This window comes from Natator depressus, chromosome 2 (genome assembly GCF_965152275.1).
Source record: "Natator depressus isolate rNatDep1 chromosome 2, rNatDep2.hap1, whole genome shotgun sequence".
Classification (NCBI taxonomy): Eukaryota; Metazoa; Chordata; order Testudines; family Cheloniidae; genus Natator; species Natator depressus.
The window spans coordinates 142,268,801-142,293,032 of NC_134235.1; the positions used below are offsets into that span (position 1 = coordinate 142,268,801).

Genomic DNA, 24,232 nt, shown 5'->3' on the forward strand with positions numbered 1-24,232 from the left:
TTTTCCTTTATGCCCTTGCTCTTGCACAAACAGAATCAAGTCCCCCCGTACCTGGCTGGGGACTATCCAGTGCCTTTGACCACCTGCATCCACTGCCCACCGGACATCTCCAACCTGCTCAATCCTGTATTTTCTTGTGGGATCTTTAACTGTCTTGGCTAAGGACAGGATTTCTGTATCACCATCTTGAAGGGTACTTAAGTCCAAGGTATCTATTCCTTTGCCTAATTTTTTTCCCCAGGTAGTTACTGCCTCTATTTGTTCTACCTGGTCTGTGTCTCTAGTGTGGTTACGAGTAGCAGCAGCTTTGGCTAAGGCATCAGCTCTATTGGTCCAGTGTGCTTCTTCTGAGTGATTTTTCTGATGTCCCTTTGTATGCGTCAGCAAGGTGTCCCCAGTTCTTTCCTTGATCAAATTTGCTATGTCTCCATTTGTCTGAATGAGAAATGGAGCGCCCATCTCTGGCTATCATTTCTCTATTCAATCAAAGGGGAAGCCACGCAGTGATTACTCTGGCTGTCCAGTCAGTGTAAATAGTAACAGAAGTGTCCCAGGTTTCATAAGCTAGGACAGCTCTAACTGCTTCCAGCTGGGCTGCTTGGGCAGAATGGGGGTGAACTAGTCCTTGGAGCATCTCTCCATCATTTACACAGATGGCTCCATACCCTCTTCGGGGATGACCCGTATGGTAGAAACTTGAGCCATCTGTAAACTAAATTGCAACCTCCTTCTCTTTAGCATCTGCAAGCTTCATGCCTCCCTTGACTGGTGTTTTACTGGGGGAAGGGTTAGGTATGCTCCCCTCCTTCTATAATTAGCCCACCTGGGGCTGGTGAAATGCCTTGCTCTTTTTTAAACTCGACTCCTTGGTTTACTAGGGTGAGGGTCCATTGAGCAATGCGTGGGTTAGAGACCTGGCCATCCTCTATTTTCCCCGATATGATGTAGTTGAGAGGGGACTGCACTATCTGAACAATGACCTTGACCGTCCAAGAATAAATTCCCAGTGCATGAGGATCCAGATCAGTTCAAGAGACTCCTTTTCACAGGGGGTAAAGCCTGGCTTTGTTTGATCCAGGAGCCTGGAGGCATATGCAATAACTCTGAGCTCTTTGCATTGCCTTTGGTTGAGAGTAGCTCCGACTCTTGTTTCTGAGGAGGCCAGTTGAATCACAAAGGACAGGGCAGAGTCAGGTTAAGCCAGGGTAGGAGCACTAGCCAAACCTTATTTCAAAGTGGCCAGGGCAGTCTGTTGGTCTGGTTCCCATTCCCAAATCCTGTTTTTTTTTAAATAATTGATACAGAGTTTTGGCTTTGTAAGAGAACATTTCAGTGAACTCTCTGGAAAAATTAAAAGTTCAAGAGAGGTCATAGGGAGTGCGCGTCAGTGGGAGCAGGTAGCTTTCCTATCATTTCTACCCTTTGTTGATCGGGAGTCCGGCCATCCTCCCCAAGACACACCCCCAAGTATTTCACTTGTTGCTATACTGACTGAGCCTTTTCTCTATTTACCTTCAATCCAGTTTCCTACACTATAGTCAACACCTCCCTGGTGATTTCCTTGATCATTTCCGAAGTGGGGCGTGTGTATTAAAATGTCATCCACATATGAAATTACGCGTGAGTGGTGGTCAGGGCACAAATGGTTCCACTTTTTAGTGACATGGGCATGACAAATACTAGGGGAAGAATGGAAACCTTGGGGAGTCCAGCTTAAGGCATATTGCTGTCCCCTATAGGTAAAAGCAAACTTATACCAATATGAAGGATGGAGGAGTATAGCCATGAAAGCATTAGCCAAATCGATCACAGAGAACCATTTTGAGTCAGCTGCTACGATTTCATTGTATTTAGCTACTACAAGAGCTGCTGCGGGGTGACTGCATTTAATGTACGGAAGTCTATTGTCATTCCATAAGTGACCCCGTCCACCTTAAGGACTGGCCATACTGGTGAATTGCAGATACTTTGCGTAGGCACGAGCACCCCTTGTTCCAAGAGACTGTCTTTAGTATTTGTAATGCCTTCCTCTGCTGCAGCTGGGTACTTATATTGCCTTTGAGGAGGGGGATCTTTTTCCTCAATCAAAACTTCAACATATATTTTTGCACACTCTGCCTTATTTTTAGTCCATACCCTAGGAAATTCTTGTACCCACTAATCACTAATGGAGGTTAGGGTCGCTGTGGGTGCCTTTATAGCAGCACAACGATGCACAGCAGAGATCTCTGCAGGCCCCCATTCTAACCTCCATAACACACCATTAGCTAGAGCCACAGTTAGCTGAAATGTTCGGAGGAAAGGTACACCTAGGATTCCCTTCTCATTTCTCTCATGAGCCCAGCATTCTACTTGCCCCTGTAGTCTGTCAATTTGCAAGGGAACATCCTGCCAGACCGGAGCTTCCTGGATTTCTCCCCCATACCCGCTGAGCTGAACCTGTTTAGCGGTGGGTCTCCCTCTGGAGAGCCACTGGGGACTTAGAATGTTTACTGATGCTCTGGTGTCCACTAGCAATTGGGCTAATATCCCTGGGTTTTCCCACTGTAGCCTTCACAGTGGGTCTCCCCCATACGTCACACTGAAGTCTTACGATCAGCTGGGGAGGCCCAGGGGAACCAGGCACACCTACTGATCGGCCGACTCTCTCAAGAGCCTCCACTCAGAAGAGGGGGCAGGGATTTGGTTTTAACAGGGAGTGGACGTGGGGGACGCACTCTGTACTGGGGCAGTGGGCCAAGTAGGGCTCCCTGCATTAACTCTGTTCTCTGCATGATCTGAGACTAAGCATTAATTAGAATGCTGAGGGGCTGACTATCATATTTTCCCATATCCTCCCCCAACTTCACCAGCTCCATCCAAATCATGTTCCTAAGGGCATGGCTACACTTGCAGATGTAGAGCGCTGTGAGTTAAACCAGCCCTCGGAGACTGCAGCAGGGAAAGCGTTGCAGTATGTCCACACTGACAGCTGCAAGTGCACTGACGTGGCCACATTTGCAGCACTTGCAGCAGCATTGGGAGCTGTGCATTATGGGCAGCTATCCCAAAGAGCACCTCTTCCCATTCTGGCACTGTGGCTAGTGGGAAGGGGGTGTGAGGATGTGTGGCATTCTCGGTCATGTCCCAATGTGTTGCATCGGTTCGCATCCCAGCAATCCCTGTGCTTCCGTCCACATTTGGCGCCATCTTTCAACGTTTTTTGTACTGCGCACTATGTCTTTCCTTTTGGTCTGCGGGAATGGATCCCGAACTGCTGAGGAATATGCTGATGGGTCTTGCCAGCACGTCACGAATTGCAGTCAAGTTACTCCTTAAGCTATGAACTAGCAGTGAGGAGTCCGAGGATGATGTCGACTCGCATAATGCATACGACATGAGATTGCTTGTGGCATTCATGGACATGCTCACTACCATAGAATGCCGCTTTTGGGCTTGGGAAACAAACACTGAGTGGTGGATCACATTGTCATGCAAGTCTGGGATGATGAGCAGTGGCTGCAGTACTTTCGGATGAGAAAAGCCACTTTCAGGGGACTGTGTGATGAGCTCACCCCCACCCTGCGGTGCAAGGACAAGAGATTGAGAGCTGCCCTACCGGTGGAGAAGCGGGTGGCTATTGCAGTCTGGAAGCTGGCAACTCCAGACAGCTACCGATCGGTCGCTAACCAGTTTGGAGTGGGAAAGTCAACCGTTGGAATTGTGTTGATGCAAGTTTGCAGGGCCATTAATCACATCCTGCTCAGAAGAACCATGACTCTGGGTAATGTGCATGACATTGTGGATGGCTTTGCACAAATGGCTTTCCCTAACTGCGGAGGGGCGATAGATGGCACACATATTCCAATTCCGGCACCAGCCCACCTAGCCTCCAAGCAAGTTAATCGGAAGGGGTATTTCTCCATGGTTCTCCAAGCCCTTCTGGATCACCGGGGGCGTTTCATTGACATTAACGCAGGCTGGTCCAGAAAGGTGCATGACGCACTTATCTTTTGGAACACAGGCCTGTTCAGGAAGCTGCAAGCCAGGACTTTCTTCCCAGAAAAGATCACCGTAGGGGAAGTTGAAATGCCCATTGTGATCCTTGGAGACCCCACTTACCCTTTAATGCTGTGGCTCATGAAACCCTACACAGGGAGCCCTGAAAGCAGCAAGGAGCAGTTCAACAACAGGCTGAGTCGGTGCAGAATGACTGTGGAGTGTGCTTTTGGCCGTTAAAAGGGCCGTTGGTGCTGTCTGTATGGGAAGCTGGACCTGGCCGATGCCAACATCCCCAGGGTTATATCCGCCTGCTGTACCCTCCATAACATTTGTGAAGGGATGGGTGAAAGATTCACTCAGGCATGGAACTTGGAGGTTCAACACCTGGAGGCTGAATTTGAACAGTCAGAGAGCAGGGCTATTAGAGGGGCTCAGCGCAGGGCTGCAAGGATTAGGGATGCCTTGAGGGAGCAATTTGAGGCTGAAAGCCACCACTAATGTTTGGTGCCCTGCACAAGAATGAAGTGCAGTGGTTCCAATGTTAGTAGGAATCTGTGTTTGCTACGTATGATGCACTGACTTGCAGTGCCTGTTGCTTTAATGGGTTACGGTATCTTTTACTTAATGCAATAATAAAGAATGTTTTCAAAGCCAGAAAATTCATTTATTGAAAAGAAAATTCATTTACTGAAAAGAAACAAAACTTCTTGGGAAACAGAAAGGGCATGACACATCTGTGCTGTGTGGAATGAGGGAAGGGGGTGCGGTGGGGAATGGGACAATCACAGATTTGCGTATGTTCCGTTATAATAATGAGTCTTCCTGTCTGGAGTGCCGCGCAATGAGTGCTGCACTTCAGGCTGGCTAAAATGCATAGTAATGGGGGTTGAGTGGCAGTGGGTAAGGGTCGTAGTTTGCAGGGTTGGGTGGTGAAGCCACAGGTGTTGAAAGCAGCTGGTGATGATAGGAACCCAGATGTTGGGGAAAGTGGGTTGGCGGTGACATAGCAGCACAAGGGAAAGAGTTTTGGGACAAGGGCTGCATGGGGGGGGAGGGGGCGTGGCGTGGAAGTGCTCCACCTGCATTGCTGTGAGCGCCTGTATTGAGTCCGCTTGATGTTCAATGATGCTTATCAGCTGCTCTGTGATTTGATGCTGGCGATCCGCATTCTGCTGGCAGATCCTCCTTTCGCTCTCCCGCCACTCTTGCACTTTTTGATTTTCATTAATGGACTGCTGCATCACTTCATGCAGCATGTCCTCTTAGCTTTTTTGAATATGCTTCCTGATTCTTTGGAGTCTTTTGGCTGTTGATAACAAAGACAGCTGGGATCTCAAGGTTACATCTGTAAAGCCAAAATGCAACACTTAACAGAGGCAGCATGGTTCACACCAGACAGATCAATGATTCGGCCGTACTTAAAGACAAGCACAGTAGCAGAAATTGCCTGTCCGAAAGCGAGCACACATAACCCACAGGAGCCCCAAAATGGTGAGTAAGCACAAGGGCAGGGGAGACTGATTGATTGTTTCACGGTCATACTGTCCTCTGGGGTTCTGTGCCTTGGGGAGAGCCAACAGCTGCAGGGGACCCCTATACTGAACACTGTCCCCACATTTTCCACAGGAGTTCGTCCTAGAAGATATCTCGCTGCTGAGAGTGACCTGGGAAGCAAGGGAGGGTTTTCTACTACAATGTGGTTTTTGTAGAGAAGAAACAATGGTTCAAGGGAGAATACTAGATATGTTTATGTGTAAACAAGGGAGTATACCAAAGTTGTGTTCAGGCTATACCATGGGAGCTGATCATTCCTGGCTTTGGGCGTCGTTCCTTGGAGGGAGCTCACAATGCAATTAGGGAGCTTCGCTATTTTGGATACCAGTAAAGGATTTATTACTAGAATTGGTCTGATAACTACTGAGCTGGGTGTGTGTAGGCGTGGGTTCATTAATATCTGGAGCAGAGATTGCCCATCATGCAGTGCTTCCGTGCTTTTCTGGTCCCAGAGTTCCATGGGATTCTTGCCTTGGAATCTCTGTTCTCCATTCTGTATGCTAATGGAGATGCCTCCTTGTCCCATCTTTGATGCAAATGAGGCTAGGGGAGTTTCCTTAATCCTGTCATCCTTGTCCCAGGGATTTAGGTGTGTCTCCTACTGCCTTTTCATTGCTTTTTGTAAGTCTTTCTTCTGATGCAGATTTGGTTCAAGCAGAGGCTGGGTTGGGGAGGGGGGGTCTTTCATGAGTCAGACAGGCTGGGTGCTGTGCCCTGGTTCCCCAAGAGCATAGGTAACATTCTAGAGAATCCTTTAGAATCATAGAATATCAGGGTTGGAAGGGACCCCAGAAGGTCTTCTAGTCCAACCCCCTGCTCAAAGCAGGACCAATCCCCAACGAAATCATCCCAGGCAGGGCTTTTTCAAGACTGACCTTTAAAACCTCTAAGGAAGGAGATTCTACCACCTTCCTAGGTAACCCATTCCAGTGCTTCACCACCCTCCTCGTGAAAAAGGTTTTCCTAATATCTAGATATTGCTCCCTCATTTATTTGTCCTAGTCTGTCTTTTACTGTGTTGTAACCAGGTATTATGGTATCCAACTGATTTTTGACATTCCACCATATTTCCACAGTGCCAGCGAAAGATATTCTTGTTCTTTTAATTTTTGCTTTAATCTGTCATTTTTATTTTTTACGAAGCATCTGTTTTAACTGCCTAATCTGACAGCTTGATGATTTTACTGAAATTCCATGTGTTCTTGTCCTGTTCTTATCCTCTAGTTCAGTTGTAATTTTGCTTCCTATAATTTACTGGATATACAGATGCAATTGTACTGTGTCCCTGTCCATCGATGTGCTCCTTAACTCCTGTCAGCTTTCCCCCACCTCATAGTTTAAACACTCCTCCAGTATCCTATTTTACGTTCTTGCAGTCTGGTTTCATTTTAATTAAAGTGGCGCCCCCATCCCTTCTCTACAGGCTTCCCCTTCCAAAAAATCTTCCCAAGTGCCTAGTAAACTTAAACTTGTCCTCTTTACACTGAAGTTCTCTGTGCCTAGTTGGACCAGGCATGGACTTGAAAGCATTTCAGAGAAGACTGCCACGGAGGCCTTGGATGTAAACCTTCTTCCTAGTAGTCTAAATTTAGCTTCCAGGATCTCTCACGTAACATGACCACAGACTTCTCCACAGCAATCATCAGAAGTCCATCTAGGTTTCTTGTGATGTCCACAGACTTCTCACAGGCAGGCAAGTTTCCCAACTGTTTTCTCAGTCACCTTATACCCAATATATTCCCATATCTCCTATGACCATGGCCTTTTTTAGTCTCCCAAGAGTTTCTCCTCCCCTGGAGAGCAGCAACCTCGGTACATGAGGAATTGTCAGTCTAAGTGGGTTCCAGTTAAGGGTGAGTGTTTAAGAGTCTAATTGCTAATCAAAAACATATATGTGCGCTGGAGATCAGTTAATGTCACTGGGACATTGAGCTTTTGCATTTCCTTACCTTTGTGATTTTAATGTCTAATTCTAACATTGCATTGTTATAAAACAAACAACTAACAATGTTAGTTTTGACTGTTTTTAAAATATGCCATGTGACAAAATTTTTCCTACGATCTAGTGCTTTAAGTTGTCATACTTTTCTCTGAATACATTAGAAAAATGTCTGCTAAAGATTGCAACATGTTTTTAAACTTTAAATATGAAAGTTGTCTTGAATGTTGATATTGACATAGTGTTACTATTCAAGGTTGTCATTGTTACCGATGACATATAATGGTTAACATGGAAGTTAATGTTGACACAGTGTTGCTGAGGACACAAGCTATAATTATAACATTAGCATTATTTCCACAACGGCAGAGGGATTAGGAGAACATAGTGCACCAAGTATACTAGAGAACTTTAGAAGACGATGTTGTAACCCACCCTGACAAAGTGTAGTCTTTAGTGACCTTTAGGGACTAGAGCACAATTAGTAGCTTGAGTCTGCACCTGGTTCTGTATTTCAAGCACTAGAGATTCATACTTTTAGATTCAGAGATCCCTGTTTCAGTCCCTACAGACACAAGTGGGCTTGGCTGAATTTGATTTTTGTTTTTAAGCATTTTTAATTTTTATTGATTTTAAATTTTCATGGTTGTGCAAAGTTGTTTTAAAGCATTCTATTTTTTATTTTTATTTTATTTAAATTTTCACTGATGCAGGAAACTATAGGAGGGTCGGACAATTGGGGATGGGTCAACAACAATTATTTAATGACAGTCGGTGTTGAAATTCAAACACAAACTGTCAAGATCATATGTCAACATATATACAATAAATATTAAATCAAACAAAGTTCTCAAGCAGCATTTATTTTACTGTAAATGTCTATCAGTAAATTTCATTATTATGATGGAAATATTTTTTCATCAGTTTGTGTGAGTACAGTGAAGTCAATATTTACTGAAATTTACAGATACAAATCTAATTCTTTCATGCCTACTTATAGGATTTAAAGTATTATGGTCATTTGGACTTTAGAATGAGAGGTTCCCTGTCAAAGCAAGCGTACAATCTACAATGACACAGCATGGCTTTTTGTCCTCCTTAGTAACTTGGCATTGTGTAATGATGCCCCTAGTCAGGACAGCTGTATGGAAAGAACCCTGGATTTCTGGATTTAAAAGAATCAGCTACTATTCTTTGAGCTAAATGATAGAGCCTTCAAGTTAAAAACAGATTTCACAAAGGGTATGCCTACACTCCAATCAAAGGTGTGATTGCAGCTTGTGTGTAACCCACACAACTTTAGCTAGCACAGCTAAAAATAACAGTGCTGCCATGGTGGCAAAAGCTTCATTGCATGCTAGGAATGTAAGAATATACCCAGGGTCCCAGGTGGGCTTGTACAGCCTATGCTGAAACTTGTGCTGCCATGGTTTCACTGCTATTTTTAGCTATGTTATGAGTGAGTTAGATTAAAGCTAGACTAAGTATCTTTACACAGTCTGAAATCATCTCTTCACTTCAATTCTAGTGTACACGTTACCCATGCCTGCTTGGGTGTGGCACTCTGTCCCCTTCTAGTGGCACCTAGCCCAGCTAGAGATTGATGAGTCTGCTACAGCTTTAGCTATAGCCATCTGGCTTTTAGCTCATGCAGTAGAGGCTCATACACAAAACTTCAGAGATTCCAGGTTCAATCCCGCCTGCCTATGGTCTGTTGGCATTACACACATACCCAAAGGTAAATGTTAATGAGAGTTAAAAACAACTGTGGAGTCTGAAATAAAATGTTATTAAAATGTATGCCAAATGTCTAAAAGGTTTAGAGGGTTGATGTCACAGAAGAGAAGATTTGAAAGGTAGGCACACCTTTTGCTAGAGTCCAGGAGTGTATCATCAACAGTGTTGTAGTTGATGTGAAGGTGGCAAAGAATACTGGAGACCTAGCCCTTAACTTATTTCTATTCTCTCAGGGATTTGGGTGAGTGGTGTAGATCCTGAATTGTCACTAAGTTTTTGTTAGTGTAAATATAACCTTGTAAAACACTTTAGGAAAAATATTAATATACAAATATTCTGATAATGTAGTGTTGTGTTTTAAATTTAGAAGCCTTTTGTAACACTGCAGACTGTAGAAACTTTTTCTCTGACAAGTGAAACAAGTTTAAAAATAAAGATACCATACGTTTTTTGTGACTTATTAAAATGTTTTCATTTTTAAGCCTCTGCCATCCAGGTCCTTGCCCATCATGCCCTGCCTTTATGACAAAAACATGCGAATGTGGGCAAACAAGGTGAGATTATTTTGATTATTTTTTGTACAAACAATAGGAGGGAATTTTATAAATACAAGTTGTAATAAATTTCCATTCTTTGAGGTAAAAAGAAAAGGAGTACTTGTGGCAATTTAGTCTCTAAGGTGCCACAAGTACTCCTTTTCTTTTTACGGATACAGACTAACACGGCTGCTACTCTGAAACCATTCTTTGAGGTATACTTCCAGTCTGTGTATTGGGAATGTCCAAAGCTATTTCTTACAACTTTGCTGAAAACTAGATGCAATATATTTGAAATCTACTCTGTTCTTAAAAAATCTAAATAGGGACAGAAGTAATATCTGAAATAGAGTCATCCTGGTAATTTTTCATTTTTACAATTACATTTTCATATATTCTTAAATTCTCTTCCCTTCTTTTGTATGAGAGATCCACAGAAACAGGGAATGGAAACTGAAATTGATATATACAGAGAAAAAATTCTAATTGTTACAGTAATCTTAAATATTATTTGTATTAGGTAAATGATTGAGATAATTTTTAGTTGATGTAAACATGTTGCTCTAAACCAGGGGTTCTCAAACTTCATTGCACTGCGACCCCCTTTTGACAACAAAAATTACTACATGACCCGCAGGAGGGGGGATCGAAGCCTGAGCCCACCCGAGCCCTGCTGCCCTGGGTAGGTGGGTGGAGGGGATCCAAAGCCTGAGCCCCACTTCCCTGGAGGGGCAAAGCTGTAGCCTCAGGCTTTGGCCCCAGGTGGTGGGGTTTGGACTTGGGCTTCGGCCCTGGGCCCTGACAAGTCTAAGCAGCCCAGGCAACCCCATTCAAACAGGGTCACAACCCACTTTAGGGTCCTGACCCACAGTCTGAGAACCACTGCTCTAAACCCTGTAAACAGTCTTTAAAATTTCAGTAGAAGGAAAAAATGTGTTGCTATTTTTAAAAAATTCAATTAGTGCCATATTTTAACAAAATTGCATTACTAAGATCTTGTCATGACGCTCAATGTGAGAAACAAAATGTGTACAAGAGTTTTTAGGATTTTTTTTTTTAAGTTTGTGTTTGTGAAGTAAGAATTAGATGTTAATATATACTCTGGCATTTCAGTAGTAAAAATCCTAATCAGAACCAAGATTTGGGCTTCTAGTTAGTTCATGACTGAAAGTTCTGTAGCTTTAGAACTCCAGAGCTGTTCCACCACATCATTAGTGGACAGCATATATCTTCAGAGCAAGTACAACAACTTCCTATTGCTTCTAACTTTTTCCACCATTAATGTTAGGTGAATGCCCTTTCACAGCTCTTGCCACTGTGGAAAAGTGGATGTGTTGGGTTGTTGGCCAGACTTGCTTGATTCTTTCAGCCATACCTCTTTTAACCTTGATTTTTACTGTTGACTTTTCAAACTCTCCAGTAACTCCAGTTCTAACAGTTTTCAGAGTAGCAGCCGTATTAGTCTGTATTCGCAAAAAGAAAAGGAGTACTTGTGGTGCCTTAGAGACCAATTTATGCTCAGATAAACTGGTTAGTCTCTAAGGTGCCAATCTTAGAGACTAACCAATTTATTTGAGCATAAATTGGTTAGTCTCTAAGGTGCCACAAGTACTCCTTTTCTTTCAGTTCTAACAATGTTTACTAATACAGATCCCTGAATCCCAGCCTCAGCTTCATCTCATGCAAACTGATGAATCTGTCACCTCACAACTTTGTATTGGTGACACAGACGCTTCATCTGTAGCTGGTCAAATCACTGTCCTGGCACAAAGCCTGTCTCCTATGCTTCAAATTTGCATGGCACTTCTTGCTCCAAATCTGATTACACCCTGATGTATTTATAGAGCATAAACAGCAAGGTGGGAGAAGACCTGTTTAAGACAATGGCCAATTTGGTACAAGAAATAATGGGTATATACTGGTCATGAATTCATTTAGGCTGGTAATTAGAAGGTTTCTAACCATCAGAGGAGTGTGATTCTGGAACAGCCTTTCAAAAGGAGTAGTGGGGGGCAAAGCACTTAACTGGTTTTAAGGAGGAGTTTGATAATCCCATTCATAAACTTACATGAAGGGGTTACCTCTGATCATGAGGGACTGGACTTGGTGACCCAGGAAGTCTCTTCTAGTCCTATGTTCCTGTGTGCAAAGCTACAAATTAGTTTTGAAAGTCTCACCAGTTTGTCATGTCAAATTGTCCCACTTGAGACAGCTCTTATAATCACAGAATCATAGAATATTAGGGTTGGAAGAGACCTCAGGAGGTAATCTAGTCCAATCTCCTACCCAAAGCAGGACCAACACCAACTAAATCATTCCAGCCAAGGCTTTGTCAAGCTGGGCCTTAAAAACCTGTAAGGATGGAGATTCCACCACCTCCCTAGGTAACCCATTCCAGTGCTTCACCACCCTCCTAGTGAAATAGTGTTTCTTCTTCGAGTGCTTGTTCACGTCCATTCCACATTAGGTGTGCACGCAACGCATGCACAAGCATCGGCAACTTTTCCTGTTAGCAGCTCCCGTCGGGCCAGCGGGGCCCCCTGAGTGGCGCCATGCTCCATGCACATGGACCCCTGCCACCCGACCCCCTCCAGTTCCTTCTTATCGTCCGTGGCTGCATTGGAACAACCTCTCTCTCGTATGAGAGCAGTCCCTTAGCCTTTCTCATAGATAGCTGTTATCAGTTAGTTAGCATACCTTTGTTGTGGACACTTAAGTGATTAGGTGATTGGAGGCTTCCAGCACCCGCCCCGGGCTGCGGGGCATGCCGCAGGCCCACGGGTTTAAGGCTTGTGCCACAAGCCTATGCCAGTTAGTGACTTCCATGGCTCGTGACTATGTTGCCTGAGGGAAGAACATCAAACTTGAGCGGTGTAAGATTTGCAAGGCGTTCAAGCCGAGAACAAAGAAAGAAAGAGACTTTCCTTTGAAGCAGTTATTGATGGAAGCCACCTTGCAGCCACTAGGCCTGGAGTGCTTGACGTCAGCTCCAGCTTCCTTGGTGCGTAGTGCCCCGGAGTCGTTGGGAGACCTGGCACCGGCTAAACACCGAGAGCTGTCGGCCCCAGAGGTCCAGACTAGGCCCCAGCACCGCTCGTCCTCCCCAGTGTGGCCCACAGCACGGCCAAAAGGAAGGTGCGGACGTTCCCCGCATAGGAGGCCGGCACCTTCCAAGGCCCCGAGCACCGATAAGAGTGGGAAGGCCACGGTGCCGGCGCTGGCACCGGTGGCTGCAGCACCACAAGTCCTACTGAGCCCAGGCCTAAGTGAGCTCAGTGCGGACGACGGGCTCGAGGACTTAGTGGATCAGCCCTCCACTCCTGGCACCTTTGAGACAGCAAAGGACCTCATTGAGCTGTTGGCGACGAGCCCCCTCCTGTACAGGGAGAATCCGCTGGCACCCATGCCACAGGTGCCATTGAGGGGTAAGCCAGCAATGGTGTGCTGTTTGAGGACACCGTCCTGGCATTGCTCCCGGAGTTGGTCCCGGTCAAGCTCCACGTCTGCGGATTCCCAGTTACCTGCGGCTCAAAGGAAGTCACAGTACTGGGAGTCGTTCGGCGCGAGGAAGTAACAGAAGAGGCACAACGCTCTCTAGCTCTGATTAGAGACTGGCACTGGGAGGGGTCGAGACGGCCCTTGCTGGAGGACTGCCACAGACGCCGATCCTGGTCCCGAGAACGCCAGCGCTGATCCCGGTCCCGGGAATATCAGTGCCGGTCTTGCTCCCATTCCGTTAGGAGCCGCTCGTCGACCTCCCGACAGCACAGATTGTTGGCACCGCCGTGGCCTTTGCGGTCGGTGTCGCCACAGTCCAGCGCCAACTCCAGCCGTTACAGTTACTTGCAACGTGCCCTGGACAGCAAGGACCCTCAGATCGGGTGGCACCCCCAATGGGGGCCGCCAGGTCATTGGCCCTTCTGGACTCCTTGGGCCTATCAACAGCGCCAAGGGGCCCCATCCAGGGCGAGCTACTCGGTGCAGTGGTCCTGATCCCTGCACCGACGTCCGACGGCGCTGGAAGCTACAGTATCCAGGCCTCCAGCATCCCCCGAGGATAAACTGGAGAGACCAGCACCGAGTCCGGTGCCGCCCCAAGGTTTCCCGCCCCGGTCCAAGCCGGAGGCCCCTCCCATGTGAGAAGGGGAGCAGGAGGACCAGCCAGAGGGGGATGAGCAGCTGCTAACCTTCTTGTCATGCCCGGATGAGGCGGTGGCGAAAACATCGGTGTCCGGCACTCCACCCATAGACGACAGAGCCCACCAGGAGCTACTGCGTAGGGTCACCCAGAACTTGGGGTTGCAGGTCAAGGAGACGGTTGAGCAGGAGGACCTCATGGTGGACATTTTGATCCCCGAAGGTCCATCTAGAACAGCGCTTCCACTCATTAAGACCATCCAATTGAATTATAAGACTTTATGGTAGACCCCGGCCTCCAGCGCTCCAACAGCCAAAGGTGTGGTGTGCAAGTACTTTGCCCCGTCAAAGGGCTACGAATTCTTGTTCTGCCACCCAAGTCCATGCTCCCGGGTGGTCTCCGCGGTAAGCAAAAGGGAGCTCCATGGACAACAGGCCCCGGCACCTAAGGCCAAGGAGGCAAAACGCCTGGACCTTTTTGGCAGAAAGGTATCCTCATGAGGGGCCTTCAGTTGAGGATTTCTAACCAGCAGGCCATCCTCAACAGGTATAATTTTAACTCCTGGGTGGTGGTGGGGAAGTTTAAGGACAACCTCCCGCAAGGTTCCCAACAGGAGTTCACAGCCCTGGTGGACGAGGGCAAGGCAGTAGCTAAGACCTCTCTCCAGGCCTCCCTGGATTCAGCAGACAATTTGGATTCGGCCAGAACAATCGCGTCAGGGGTGGTTATGAGGCACTCGGCGTGGCTGCAGGAGTCTGGCCTGCCGTCTGATGTCCAGAGTATGCTTCAGGACCTCCCCTTTGAAGGGTCCGGGCTCCTTTTGGACCAGAGAGACGCGAGGCTGCATAGCCTCAAGGACTCGAGGGCTATACTTAAGTCGCTGGGTAGGCACACCCCAGTGACGCAAAGGAAGCCCTTTAAGCCGCAGCCTCCCCCTTAGCGCCAGTACCAGCCTCGTCATAGGCATGAGCCTTACTGTAGGCAAGGCAGGGATAACAGGCAACGGCGCAATAATAACAACAATAATGTGCCGGGTCAGAACCAATGTCAGCACAAATCCCAGCCAGGCACTAAGCCAGGCTTTTGAAGGTGCGCTCGAGGACAGCGTACCGGACCAGTCACCAGATCTGTCCCCTTGTTTCGTGAACTGCCTGTCCCGTTTCTCCTATGCGTGGTCCAGCATTACATCGGACCGTTGGGTCTTACACACGGTACGGAACGGGTACTTGCTGCAATTCTCTTCCCTCCCACCCCCCTTCCCTGTCCCTCTTCAGGGACCCCTCTCACGAGCATCTTCTAGAGAAGGAGGTATGCTTGCTGCTAGAGGCAGGGGCTGTAGAGGCTGTGCCGTATGGCCTCAGGGGGAAAGGTTTCTACTCCCGGTACTTCCTCATTCCCAAGGCCAAAGGGGCCCTTCGTCCCATTTTAGACCTGCGTGGGCTCAACAAGTTCCTGGTCAAGGCCCGGTTCCGCATGGTCTCTCTGGGCACCATCATCCCTTCCCTGGATCCGGGAGGCTGGTACGCTGCCCTCAACATGAAGGACGCGTACTTTCATATTGCCATCCACCCAGCACATCGGCGGTTCCTGGGCTTCACCGTGGGCCATTACCAGTTTGCGGTTTTTCCGTTCGGTCTAGCCGCGGCCCCACGGGTGTTCACGAAATGCATGGCGGTGGTGGCAGCCTCCGGGTTTACCCGTACCTTGACGACTGGCTCCTGGCGGGTCGATCCGAAGTGGAAGTGCAGGGCCACGTGGAGGTGGCCCTCTGATTGTTCTACGAGCTAGGGCTCCTGGTCAATGTCCCCAAGTCCTCCCTCGTGCCAACTCAGAGAGTGGAATTCATAGGAGCAGGTCCTGGACGTGGTGCAGGCCAGGGCAAGCCTTCCAGTATCCCGATTCCGGGCTATCCAGCAAGTGGTGGCCTCCCTGCACCAGTTTCCAAAGACAACGGCAAGGTGCTGCCTGCGGCTGCTGGGCCACATGGCAGCATGCACGCACGTGGTCAGGCATGCCAGACTGAGACTCAGGACTCTGCAGGCATGGCTCGCTCCGGTGTACCGCCCAGGCAGGGACCCCCTGGACTTGGTAGTGACAGCCCCAAGGGACGTGCTGGACTCCCTGCTGTGGTGGCAGTCCAAGCCTGTGGTTTGCGAAGGCATCCCCTTTGCTGCCCCACAACTGGACCTGATTCTGGTGATGGACACGTCAGACCACAGATGGGGGCGCTCACCTGGGGGACCTCAGGACTCAGGGCTTGTGGTCCGGAGTGGAGCGGTCGCTCCATATCATTGTGAAGGAGCTCAGGGCGGTTCGTCGAACCTGCCAGACCTTTCACGCCACTCTGAGTGGTCACAGCGTGACAGTTCTGACAGACAACACTATTGCCATGTTTTATATAAACAAGCAGGGCGGGGCCCATTCCTCGCCGCTCTGTTGCAAGGCTCTCCTCCTCTGGGACTTTTGTATAGTCCATGCCATTCACCTCGAGGCGTATCTCCCGGGGGTGCAAAATGAGCTGGCAGACTACCTCAGTAGGTCGTATCACATGCACGAGTGGACGCTCAGAGCAGACGTCGTGCTTTCGCTCTTCCGCAGGTGGGGGTTTCCCCGGGTAGACCTGTTTGCCACCAGGGCCAATGCCCAGTGCCCACGGTTCTGCTCGTTCCAGGGCCACAGCCCAGGCTCAGTCGCAGACGCGTTTGCAATCCCGTGGGGAGGGGGCTTGATGTATGCTTTTCCCCCGCTCCCCTTGGTACACAAGGTCCTGCTCAAGGTACGCAGGGACAGGGTGGCGGTGGTCCTCATCGCCCTGGCGTGGCCCCGCCAGCACTGGTACACAACACTTCTAGAGCTGTCGGTGGAGGCCCCGGTAATCCTGCCCCTACACCGGGATCTCATCACGCAGGACGGCGGGCGGCTTCTCCACGCCGACCTGCAATCACTACACCTGACAGCATGGAAGCTCTGTGGCTAAAAGCCTTAGAGAGCCAGTGCTCCCTTCCTGTGCAGCAGATTCTGCTTGGCAGTAGGAAGCCCTCTACCAGGGCTACCTATGTGGCCAAGTGGAAAAGGTTCTCATGTTTGTGTGAGCCCCGACAGGTGCGGCCATGCCAGGCCCCGGTGCAATCCATCCTCGAGTACCTCCTGCACCTCAAGCAGCAGGGGCTGGCCCCGTCCTCACTCAGAGTGCACCTGGCAGCCATCTCCGCCTTCCATCCAGGGTTTTCGGGGGGCTCGGTGTTTTCGGAGTGGTGGTACAGTTCCTTAAAGGATTGGAGAGGATGTTTCCATACTCACGCTCCCCAATCCTTCCTTGGAACCTTAACTTGGTTCTCTCTAAGCTCATGGGACCTCCGTTCAAGCCCCTCGCTACCTGCTCCCTCCTCCACCTTTCCTGGAAGGTGGCATTTCTGTGGCCATTACCTCGGCCAGAAGGGTGTCTGAGCTGAGGGCTCTCACCTCTGAGCCACCGTATACAGTGTTTCACCAGGATAAGGTGCAGCTCCGACCACACCCCAAGTTCCTCCCTAAGGTGGTCTCACAATTTCATTTGGGCCAGGACATTTGTCTGCCGTTTTTTTTTCCAAACGCCCATACGGACCCGAGCCATCGCAGCCTACACACCCTGGATGTCCATCGAGCGCTGGCGTTCTGTTTCGAGCGCACCAAGCCCTTTCGTAAATTCACGTAGCTGTTCGTGGCCATAGCCAAGAGGATGAAAGGCCTCCTGGTGTTGGCGCAGCATATCTTGTCTTGGATTACAAGCGGCATCTGGGCGTGCTATCAGCTTGCAGGTGTTCCAGCCCTGGCGGTCACGGCCCACTCGACCAGGGCGCAAGCGACTTCCACGGCTTTCCTGGCACAGGTCCCGATCCAGGAGATCCGCAGAGCAGCCACCTGGTCCTCGGTGCACACCTTCACGACCCATTACGCGGTCAACCAGCAGGCCAGAGAGGACGCGGCAGTTGGCAGAGCGGTCCTCCAATCAGTTGTTCCATGACTCCTACCTTCCTCCAGAGGTAAACTTGTGATTCACCTAATGTGGAATGGATGTGAACAAGCACTCGAAGAAAAAAAACAGTTACTTACCTTCTCGTAACTGTTGTTCTTCGAGATGTTATTCAGGTCCATTCCATCACCCACCCTCCTACCTCTCTGTCGGAGTTGCCAGCAAGAAGGAACCGGAGGGGGTCAGGTGGCAGGGGTGTATATGCCCGGCGCAGTGGCGCCACTCAGAGGGCCCCGACGAGAGACACTAAGGGAAAACATTTCTGACACTCATGCACGCGACGCGCACACCTAATGTGGAATGGACGTGAACAACACATCTTGAAGAACAACAGTTACGAGAAGGTAAGTAGTAGTTTTTCCTAGTATCCAACCTATACCTCCCCCCTGCAACTTGAGATCATTGCTTCTTGTTCTGTCATCTGCCACCACTGAGAACAGCCTAGCTCCATCCTCTTTGGAACGGCCCTTCAGGTAATTGAAGGCTGCTATCAAATCCCCCCTCACTCTTCTCTTCTGCAGACTATATAACTCCAGTTCCCTCAGCCTCTCCTCATAAGTCGTGCCCCAGCCCACTAATCGTTTTTGTTTCCCTCTGCTGGATTCTCTCCAATTTGTCCACATCCCTTCTGTAGTAGGGGAACCAAAACTGGACACAATACTCCAGGTGTGGCCTCACCAGTGCCAAATAGAGGGGAATAATCACTTCCCTTGATTTGCTGGAAATGCTCCTATTAATAGAGCCCACTATGCCATTGGCCTTCTTGGCAACAAGGGCATGCTGCTGACTCATATCCAGCTTCTTGTCCACTGTAATCCCCAAGTCCTTTTCTGCAGAACTGCTGCTTAGCCAGTTGGTCCCCAGCCTGTAGCGGTGCATGGGATTCTTCGTTCCTAAGTGCAGAAGTCTGCACTTGTCCTTGTTGAACCTCATCAGATTTCTTTTGGGCCCAATCCTCCAATTTGTCTAGGAATGCTCTAGAATACTGCAGAATTTTTTGGGGGGGAACCACAGGAAATCCACTTCCTTCTCACAAAATGCTATTGAACCTACTCTACAGGGTGAAATATGGAAGGAATTTTATTCCAGCTTGGTACTAAAGGTTAGGAAAGATATGATCAGTCCTGGATTTCATGATACCAGGTCACTGGTTTTTTGTACTATTTATGTCAGCATATAAAGTCATGTAAAGTTTAGCATTCTCAGACTGTCATCTCAGCATCCAGAACACAGAATGCATGTGCAAACATGATTTAAAAGTGGTTATTTTTGAGATGGAAGAAAAGATTAAAAACAGCTACCATTCTGCGGATACAGTTATAGTCAGGGTTTGAGGTCAGCTTGTTAGCAGGCTAACCTGGAAGGGGATGTGTAATTCACTTAAATTTGCTATAGCAACATTAATTTCACTGGGGAGTTATAAACAGTATTTCTCTCAGAATTCCAGATCCATTTCATTTGTTGTTCTGACACGCTGTACTCTTTCAGTATTCAAGTTGTCCAGCCTGCAACTTGCTCCTGTGGTACTATACCTAGCCATTTAAAAAAAAATGTTTTGTCAGGATCCCCCCCCCCCCCCCACGCAACTCTGAACTCTGGGGTACATGAAAGACCCCTTAAGCTTATATTTTACCAGTTTAGGTACAAATTTCTCTAAGGCACTAATTCCTTAGACTGATATTGCTGCCACCACCAAGTGATTTACACAAAATATTCAGGGAAGGGTCACTTGGAATCCCTATCCCCCGAAAATATCCCCCCAAGCTCCTTCACCCCCTTTCCTGGGGAGGCTTGAGAATAAACTACCAACCAGTTGCCTTAGCAATGTGAGCACAGACCAGACGCTTTGTCTTCAGGACACTGAAATCAATCAGGTTCTTAAAAGAAGAACTTTATTGATAAAGAAATAAGTAAAAGAATCACACCTGCAAAATCAGGATGGAAGGTAATTTTACAAGGTAATAAAAAGATTTAAAACACAGAGGATTTCCCTCTGGACTCAGCTTCACAGTTACAAAAACAGGAATGAAACTACCTTTGTAGGATAGGAAAATTCACAAGCCAAAATAAAAAATAACCTAACGCATTTCATTGCCCTACTCGCAGTTTCTGTGGTTTTAGATGGATTATTCCACATGTATTTTCAGAAGATATTGTACCTGCTTGGCTTCTCCCCCTTCTCCCCTCTTGAAAGTATCTTTTTTTTTTCCTCATTGGTCCTTCTGGTTAGGTGCCAACTAGGTTATTTGAACTGCTTAACGCTTTACAGGTAAGGCAATCCAGTACAGCTGCCAAGGATACTTAAAGGTTGCTACCCTTTCCCCTATATTCATGACAAGATTATACACATGACCATTCATCTGGACATCGGATATGGATTCAAGATGACTGTAAGCGTAAAGTCAGTTACCAAATTGTGCAAAATCAGTGCATCTAGAATTCTGTAATCAGTGGATTTTACAGCTAGGACACTATAATATTAGCATTACTAACCTTTGCATATATCCCAGACAAAAAGTTAAAGCTTAGAGAATGTATCTAATTTAAGAGAAAAAAAAATTACAGATATTGCCTGATTGATTGTGTATTAATTATATTGACTACTTAAGAATTTCTAGTTAACGCTCTGAAGTTTGATAGGTTCTTGTTCCAAGATCAGGCCTAGTATTAACATTACTGTTCAGTTGGGAGCCCTGATGTGCACAGTTTCAACATTCACCCACAGGAATACCCTTCTGGGTTTGTAATAGCTTGATTAGTACAGTTAACAAAGTCACCAACACGCTGACCCAGCAAAGTTGATGGAATGTACATCTGAGCATCCATATACTTACACTATCCCTTGTAGAACAACCTGCAATGTTAGTCATTATATTCCTCATTACCATCACCAGTGGCTGTAATCATGGCACCTCCCAAGGGCTACATCTCTCCCTCTCCAAGCACATAGACTGGTATACAACTTTTATAATACGCTGTGGTGACACCACTATGCCTAATGCATATTCAGTAAGGGTTTCTCTACTCTTCCTTATTTGTATTTCCTCACCTTAATAATGTGGGGTGTTCTTACTCCATAGGTTATAATATTAATGGTTTTAGCTTATTACCATATTCGTTAAGTCATTGTCAAGACAAACTTGCGGTTAAGCATTTGCCAAAATTTAATCCTAAAATATCCAAGCCTAGTATCAGTTCAGTGTTCTTGCAGTTACCTGGTATCATTTTGTACGAATTTCCCCTGTAAACACACCTTTCCGAGTTCCCTCAAAACTGTCTGGTAACTTGCTCTTCCTAAGGCCATGGGCCTCAAAGCCTTATGCTAACTGCTCAAGCTAACGTCTTACAGGATGTAGACCTGTAGGCTCATTGTTTTACTCCTTAACTTATGCCTGTGCTTTACTTAGCAAATACTTAGGCTACACAGGGATGTGGTAACTATCCCAAAACCATGCATTATAAACTCAGCAAATTCAGAGTTAAGGCCACACTTAAAAGAAATTCAAATATCTTAAGGTAATGCACTGTTTTCCCCCAGAATATCAAATCAAGTGCAAAATCATATTCTGCATTTTAAATACTACACTACACCCAGTTAGTGTGATGTCGAACACTTTTCTCTATGTTGAGATGTAAGAAGTGTCTAAGGCCACAGCATTATTCCTGAACAGAATTATGTATCTGTCATTAACAAATAGAACTTGTTTACTTTGAATGTTGCAGCATATATTGTAAAGAGGTTATTTGAATATATAAATATGTGAAATGCTTAAATCCAGCTAAAAGATACTATACTAACTACAGTATCATATTTATCTACAGTCATTCAGTTCGCTGCGGCCAATCCACCACAATTCATTGTTCTAATGTATGTGGGAATACTTTAAATTGTGGTAGGCATAACTGTGCCCAGGTGTGCCATGTGGGAAAATGTCATCCTTGTCAGCTTACAGTACAGCAAGGTAGGTATCAGACATGTGGAAATGTACTTAGATTTGTATGTTCAGTAGAGCTGTTTTTCAATTTCTTTAAGTTAGCTAGCTGCAAGTAAACAAATAAATTAGAGTATAATAGTGAGCAAAATAACAGGTAATGATTAAGGCCAAGATTTAAAAAAAAGACTACTGTAGTTGCACTTAATTTAAAACAGGTCAGTAGCCCTTATTCTTAATATATGCAAGTACATCTTAAACCTTTTTATTTAGTGATTATTTCCTGAACACTGAAACAACTTAAAATTCATTTTAATATTCCCCAGGAACATGTCTCAGGTTTGTCCTTTTGCTGATGCAGCTATATAAAGAACTTATTTATTCCAGTAAAACCCAGAATTAGGCACTTCACCTGCTGGGTTTTAATCTAAAATTTGGATAGTGCATAAAGTCTCTTCAGGTATAGTGGGAGTGGTGACTGCCATAGCTTTGTAACCATTCAGTTGCTTATAACATCTTGAATTTCACCTTTTGGGATTAAATTTTTCAGGCTCAATCTTTTCCTGAAGTTAAATATTTTGGGGAAAGTTTAAGCAAAAAATGATTCAGCCACTTTTGAGAGTGGAAAAACAAAATTAAAAAACAAAACAAAAACACTGGAATATTATTTTGATTACTTTCAACAGTAAAAACGGTAGGAAGTTGAATTATAGTATAGAAATAGTTTATATTAAAGAGAAATGCCTTTGTTCCACTGAAATTTGATTTTGTGTTCCTTAAGTTATGAGCCTTTTTAAAATCACAATCTTGAATATATGCAGTACATTTTAAAGACTGGTTTTCCACTAAATTTGTAAAATGCACAGCTAAGGAAGGCAATTAGCACATACACAGACTAGTTTTCTGCATAGCAAAAAGTGTACTGATGGTGCCAAAAGGTGGAAACAGAGCTGCTTTCATCCTCTTTAATATTGGCAGTAGGGAACTTTGCTTCAGTGCATCTTCAGAGCTCTACAGCTGGGGAAATTCAGCCAGCCTGCCTTCTCCTGTTGTGGACCTCCAAAAGTATGTGGACAAGAGTGGAGCAGATAGAGCAGCCAGTGAGTGGCCAATAGTCAGTCTCCATTCTGCCCCTGCTTACATCACGGCAACTCCTGTTCCTACTTAATATTGCAGTGAAGAAGAAGTTGTGATGGTGAGTTTGGCCAGTTTTTCTTGCTGGCCCAAATTTTAGGGATGAGCACAAATGAACAAGGGGAAGGAGACAAAGGAAGTCAGCTTCCCCTGAAGATGTGGAAGGTAAAAAGGGTTTTAAATGGTACATGCATCCAACTTTTTAGGGAAAATTATCTATTTGCTTAAAAGTGAGATCTTCTTTTCCCCAAGTGTATACTAATCCCCCACTGACAAGCATTTTAACTCATGGGACAGGAGTTTTCTTTTTATAAATCTCAGCTCCACTCAATATTTATGCTCTAACCCATTTTGCTGTTACCTGTTTAGCTTTGTCATTCAAGTTGTTTCTGTACTGTCGTTGCTTAAGTGTCCTTACTTCATTACATTGGAACCTAAAAGACATCTTCACTTTTGTTAGGGTCAAGCACAGCCTGCCTGAAGACTATCCCCTTGACAATTTTAATGTCCAATGGGAGATTGAGTGGTTCCAAAAAAGTCAAAAGAATTTTTTGTAATGGACAGTGGCATCCTAATTATAGGGGTTGGTGCTGTGCCTCTTTTAATTAATGTTGTAAAGGATTTGCTATCATGGCAAGTTCTATAAATTAGTAATTCTATAAATTATATGTACGATGAGTACAGTGAACACCTTTCCATCTAAAGGCTGAATACATCCTTATCTTTTATCAGTGAGTTTACTTCCAAAATTGAGAGAAGTCTTGCTTCAGACAGGCACTTAATTTTAATTTTTTTACTTTAAAAAAAAATGCATCTGCAAGGGTTCTATAAATCAAAACAGGTGATATACCACTGTTACAGGATATTTTAAATACTAATTTATTCTTGAATAGGAAAATATTACTTGTGTGACCCCTAGGACTTTTTTAATCAGTAGTTTTGAAAAGTAACAGAAAACCTATATAAAAGCACATTTAAAGTAGCATACTTAAATAAGCACCCACACTTTTCAAATGGCTAAAAGTATTTTACCTCTGGTCTGATAGCCCATGTGGCTCCTATGGTGTCCAGATGTCTAGTACAGTATAATATTGGTACATTTCTTTGTGATATTTACAAAGAAAATGCTTGCATTTCTTTTTTATGTAAATTTTTTGAAGTTTAGTTTAAGATAAAAGTTCTCATTCAAGATTAATTTGCATTATTTTTTGATTAAGCCCTCTTTTGCAAGTAGTTTGTCCTTTTAATTGCTCCTCATTTTTATTAGCA

The 24,232-nt window shown here is 45.9% G+C and overlaps 1 protein-coding gene across 1 annotated transcript in view; it reads left to right on the forward strand.

Annotated features, from left to right (window-relative positions):
• NFX1 (nuclear transcription factor, X-box binding 1) overlaps positions 1-24,232 on the forward strand; it is a 218,566-nt gene that overhangs the window by 48,836 nt on the left and 145,498 nt on the right. Inside the window, exons 6-7 of the mRNA XM_074945080.1 lie at positions 9,694-9,765; positions 21,720-21,859. Of these exons, the coding sequence (XP_074801181.1) occupies positions 9,694-9,765; positions 21,720-21,859 (212 nt within the window). The remainder of the gene's footprint in view (positions 1-9,693; positions 9,766-21,719; positions 21,860-24,232) is intronic.